The following is a 6000-nucleotide window of genomic DNA, read 5'->3' as shown; positions in this document are numbered from 1 at the left end:
TTTCAGTAAAGAAGTGCACCTAACAATATTCTCATTATCATTCCATACATCACATGCCATACATCATATCATAACTTACATGTCAAAACATATAAAATCCTATTTTATTCTACGGAAATGTTAAATTTCAAGATGCTACACTAGCCCGGTTTTCACGAAAAAAAGAAATCAGTTATTTTGTGTATTCCTTTACATATACCTTTAAATCGTTCTATATCTAACTTGCAGAACAAATGTAAAGAAGTAGGACACGACATTCAAAAGAAAAAGAAGTGCTCCTTGACCGCACCAACGTACAGGGATGCAACATTAAAATCCTTGTTTCAGTCAAAAAAAATCTTGTTACCATCTGTGATAACCAAAACAGAAAAAAATCTGTGACACTCCGACATCTTGCTTGGCAAAACAGATTTCAACTGCCGAGCTACGAAAACCATTGTTAGTTTATACAGCTCGACACTCTAGGCATCCGGAGGGACTACTCCCGAGCCCTGTTCGTCTCGAACTTAATATCTACCAGGGTGGATTGCCTTATAATCCTCGGTCGGACGCCTGGATATTCAAGCCCGCGTTCGAGCTCTACGCAAAAACTCTCTTTTGCGATTACGCTTCAGGAGAACCATCCATGGTCGCCAGGGGGCTGATACCGCGATTTCTAAAGTGTGGCGACGGCTTCGTACTTTAAACTCACGAGGAGTTCGATAAAAGCGAAAATATTTGCTATCCTGAAATGTTATTAGTTTAAGCAACCACCATTTGGGCCAAGGGGTCTGATGGATACAGATACAACAAATAAATATGCATATGCATATACTTTCACTTCTGAAGTCTCATGATGGTTCTGCGCTTATCTGACCGGATTTACTTACTTACCTTACCGTTCAGGCTAGAGCCTTGTTGTCTCTTGCTGTATGCAGAAGCCGTCTCCACTCCACTCGGTCCATTGCTGTTTGTCGCCAGCCTCGCAGTCTTCGAAGGGTCCGCAGGTCGTCCTATATCTGGTCGATCCATCGTGCTCGCTGTGCGCCCCGTCTTCTTGTTCCTGTAGGGTCGCCCACAAGAATCATTTTCACCGGGTCGTCGTCTGACATTCTTACGACGTGTTCAGCCCACCACAAACGTCCTATTTTTGCGGTATGCACGATGGACGGTTCTTCCAGCAGCTGATGCAACTCATAGTTCATTCGCCTGCGCCACGTTCCGTATTCCATCTGCACGCCACCATAGATGGTATGCAACACCTTTCGTTCGAAAATTCCAAGGATGCGTTGGTCCTCCACGAGCATAGTCCAGGTCTTGTGTCCGTAGAGGACCACCGGTCTAACCAGCGTCTTGCAGATAATCAACTTCGTGCGGCGGCGAATTTTGTTCGACCGGAGCGTCCTCCGGAGTCTAAAGTAGGCACGATTTCCCGCCAAGATCCGTCTCTGAATTTCTCTGCTGGTATCATTGTCGGCGGTTACCAGTGATCCCAAATACACGAATTCGTGGACCATCTCGATTTCGTGGGAGGTTCACATTGTCGTCTCTAGAACCTCTTCCTCTCATGTATTGTTATCTTCTAAACGTTAATGGCAAGTCCAATCTTGACCGGATTTAACCTAGTGCCATTACTCGAAAGATGTTCTGAAATGGCACAAGGCTAAGAAGGTCAATTTCGTGCCCAATGATCTTAATTCCCCAAACGAATCAAAATTACGGCCAATTGAGAAAGCAGACATTACGGAAGCATTCTAAGGAAATGAAATCGGAAGCAGAAATGAGGAAAAATGCACTTCAACAAAAAAAAACATACAAAGAAGTGCGGAGATACCGTAGTTTGTAAATCGATTGCTTTGTACGCAGTTCACCTGGGCTCGATTCCCAACCCCGCACATGGCATTAGATATTTTTAAAGGAGATTTTATAGCCCGAATGAAAAGGCGAACAACCTTAAAGTTAAAACATCTATAATCAAAATAAAAAAAAATCGGCCAATTTAAGAGTTAGGAGGTACGTACATTTGGATATGGCGATAAAAGTGAATAGAGCATGGAAAAAGTTAAATTATATGTTTTATTTTATTTCCCGAAAGTTTGAAAACGATCGGTTGAATGGGTTGACTTTGGCGGAGTTTTTTGTAATGCAATTTGATTCAGCACACCGACAAAATCGAGCAACTATTTCTACTCCTGATTTACATATTCATCAATCCTTTCGTTTAACTTTGACATACATTAAAACCTTTTTTTTCTCTCTCCTTTTTCAGACTTGCTACGAAATGGAACGATACCTGAAGGATGAGCCAAAACTGCAGACTTACAAAAAGCTACCAGCAGATTTGGACACACCATGGGACCTGTTCGCTGCGCCCGGGCCGATAGCGGGCTGGAAAGTAGAAGTAGATTCCTACTGTATAGAAGAGCTAAACCTAAATGATAGAAATTCAGACTCACACTCGAGCTCGTCATCCTCCTCCTCCTCATCTTCGTCACCCTGTTCCGGATCGTGGGACAGCAGCTCAACGCTGAGCTGTGCAGTGGTGGTGAAAAAAGAGCGCCTCGATCCAGACGACGACGATGGTAACAATTCCGACAGTTACGACGAGCAGAGTGAAAAGTTTGGTAAAATCTCCGTGCACCACCATCATCACCACCATCCACAGAATGCGATCGAGCTAAGGCTAGTGGCACGAGCAACGACCTCCGACCTGTTACCAACGTTAACACCTCCCTCCTCACCGGAATCACATCTTAGTATAGGCAGTAAGGGCAGTACCACGTTAGCAGCGACTGTTAAAACCGAACCAGAGATTGCACTGCTAGATCATCAGGGTATTCTGAGGGTATCGACAGGAACGCACATACCACGGAATGCGATCGTCCGATTGACGACGTCCAGTAGTAAAGGTGGTGTTGGGTTAACGCGAGTGATACAGGTCAGTCCTCAGTTGCAAGCTGCCATCACTCAGCGGAGTTCGACGTCGTCGTCGAGTGCACCATTTTCATCAGGTAGTACATCGTATAGCTTTATTTTTTACTTTGGTTGTAATATACGATTTTTTCCCATCCTAGTGACCAGCTCGAAACATCACCAACGGCAACACGATCACAGTCCGGACTCGAAACGACGGATACACAAGTGTCAATTCCTCGGATGCAAGAAAGTCTACACCAAGAGCTCGCATCTGAAGGCGCACCAGCGAACGCATACAGGTAAGATATGCTCATATTGCAACGTCTGTTGGATCACAATGTACAAATATAGAAGTATGTTTTTGCACATCCTTCAATATGGCGAGCAAAAGGTCCGGAGTGACCTCAAGCCATTTGTGGACAATAAACAGTAAATAGAGTGCTTCTAATGGTAACAAATTTTATCGCATTCTTCAGTACCATCTCTGTGAGGACATATTTTGCCCTGGCATGTTCCTCGAGAATGGAATTCAATCTACATCCTGATTGAATAGAAACGCTATTATGCAAAAAATGTACATTGTGTACTTACTCGCTTTCGAATACCAAGCATCTTGCATTCAGCAAACAAGTAAAGAGCCGATGCCGAAAGCATCGCTCAAAATTCAATTGCCAACGATGGCATCGACAGTCGACAACTATGGCCAAATGGGAAAGGAACTTCTCTGATGCATGTCATATGACGGCTGCCAAAGGAGATGAAGTGTTTCTTCCTAAGCACTGCGCAAAAAACACGCTCCTATACGATAAGGTGACGTTGGTTCCCAGATAGGACAGAGACAGACATCGAAAGTTTACCCTCCGCTGGAACTGTTTGTATACTTTCATTGAAAAATTCAACAATATTTACTGCAAGCAGAGTTTCCACTCCTTCGGCATTTTTCAACCGTTCGTCGTCGCTGGGGAGCTTTTCCGTGCTTCCTGAACGGCGATATGGATGTTCCCGGAAAAGCTTTCGCTCAATGCCTTCAAGCGTATACAATTTACTGCAACATAAGCACTTTTTGAGTAATGGAACATCGATCCGTACTCCGGGTTCGGTTCGGTTCGGTGGTGGAAAATCAGTCGCGGTACGATGCTTTTCTTGCGCTTGATTGCACTCCCGATTTCCTTCTCAACTCGTTCATGTATTTTTTAAATGCCATCGACTGTTAAGGGTTGCTCTTCCAGCGTAATCTAGAGTTTCACGTTGAGCATAAGTAGTGTCACAGCTTTTGACACAACGTCAAATGTTCTTTCTTCATCGCTTGGAAATTTTGGCGGATCAACGGAGGCCGTTTGGAAAGCTACACGAAGGTTTATGGCGTTTCATTGCCTGTGCAATCAATTATTCATGCATCACTGATTGATTACACTCGGAAAGGATTGATGCCCTCGATGCCAATTCGATGATGATGCAGAGAGATAGAGAGAAAATATTTGGCTTCGGATAATAGTGATGATGTTGTCTATTGTTGAAGAGTGAAAGGTTGTCGTGTTGCAGCGATTGCCATCACACAAATCCGGGAACGACATGCAGGTGAAAGTGATTGGATAATGGCGAAACAGGCAAATTCACAGCGAAATGGATCTAAGCTAATGTGCTCGAAATTGGAATGTTAACGAAAAATAGTGTCAGTTCCATGAAACGTCAATTAATGTCTTTAGGATCGTTGGTTTTCATGGTTTTGTTTAGCTTGGGTAACGTTAATACGGCTTGCTTCGATTTATTCAATTTTAGGACATTTATCCAGCATTCTGAAAATGGCTTCCTCGTTTAATAACCATGATTATAAACATATTTGCTGTCTAAAGTGAATGAATTCTGCTGTTTTTAATTACAGACGCACAGTACATTTCGTATACTTTAGACTATTCGAGAAACGATGTTTGGAATAACTGTTTCACCAAGAACATCGCTTGTGGATCATTGTTGTCGGCCACGAATATTTTGACTGTATTTTGGAGTATGATAAATGAACTGCTGATATGTGGTACTTACTCAACTGGAAATCCAGCTTAGCAACACTCCAATAAGTATCATATAGTTGGTGTTGTAGAGATCATTTTTAAAAAAGTAATGCTTCACTTGTTTCTCAGAAGGTTGGCGATAAAAATGTTATTCCCAACCTCTATCTATGGATATTCGATTCTCCAGAGAATTCTATTACAATAACTTGATTTCTTACAGTTAGATGGTTTTATTATTTTACCCCTTTCGCAAAATGTATCTAAAAAACTCCAACCCAACCTATTGGAGGCAGTCACAGCGTTTCATTGAGCACTGCACTGAAAGAATTTATCACGTATAAAAAAATCAAATACTATCTCGAGGGACGAATGGGGAATTCACTGCACAATTTGTCATGTAATCATTGTTCGTTGTTGGCAGAAATTTCGAAAAGAAACTTTACGAGAGGTTTGAGTTTTCATATGCATCATACAGGATTGGCATATTAATACTATATTATAATACCAATAGATTTATAAAGTCTCAAATAATTATATATAGCTTTATTAAAACATTGTGCACATCTGTTCCGAGTAGAAAAAGTGTTTTTGACTGGTCAAATTAATTAAAACACGTATTTATTGTACAAGCTCAGACGAGCGAGGTTCAAGAAGGGGAAAAAAGTAACGAAAAGTTAATTATCACTCTCTTCACACAATCGACATTGATAATCCCAAAACTCTTCGAACTTTTTTGTAGCGAATTTTACCCAACGTTGTTCATGGAACCGAAGTTAGATTGTCCCGACATTGCCAACATTCATCACACAAGTTTGCCCGGGTTCTCGGAACATAATTTCGTTGGCGTCGTCAACATTTACCTGGTTCTGGTTCTAGGAAGAGGCAAAATGATAATAGAATTGTCGCCGCAGAGCCCGGATGATGACGATCAGTTGCAGTTCGAAACAGGGGCTACATTATGTAATTAAATCTGGACGAGTCGTTCGACATAGAAGAATTATTCTAAACTGCTGCAGAGGAAACCTACTGTAACACTAGATTGCAGTATTTTTGAACTCAACAAACTGCTTGTGATTTTCAATCTAAGCTGAATCCA

At 42.0% G+C, this 6000-nt stretch overlaps 1 protein-coding gene across 3 annotated transcripts in view; it reads left to right on the top strand.

Annotated features, from left to right (window-relative positions):
• Positions 1–2251: 2251 nt before the first annotated feature.
• The window catches only part of LOC131693382 (Krueppel-like factor luna), a 153744-nt gene continuing 149995 nt past the window's right edge, over positions 2252–6000 (top strand). For 2 of the 3 annotated variants that reach the window (XR_009306233.1, XM_058981150.1), the window contains exons 1-2: positions 2252–2990; positions 3054–3194. Coding sequence is in view for 2 of the 3 variants with exons in the window: in XM_058981150.1 (XP_058837133.1) it covers positions 2261–2990; positions 3054–3194 (871 nt within the window). In the remaining variant the exon portion in view is untranslated. Of the gene's footprint in view, positions 2991–3053; positions 3195–5643; positions 5875–6000 lie in introns of those variants that run through there. The other variant, XM_058981151.1, reaches the window with a different exon arrangement.

The sequence above is a fragment of the Topomyia yanbarensis genome, chromosome 3 (genome assembly GCF_030247195.1).
Source record: "Topomyia yanbarensis strain Yona2022 chromosome 3, ASM3024719v1, whole genome shotgun sequence".
Taxonomy (NCBI): domain Eukaryota; kingdom Metazoa; phylum Arthropoda; class Insecta; order Diptera; family Culicidae; genus Topomyia; species Topomyia yanbarensis.
Note: the sequence above shows the minus strand (reverse complement) of the source record. Positions and strands in the feature narration are given on the sequence as shown.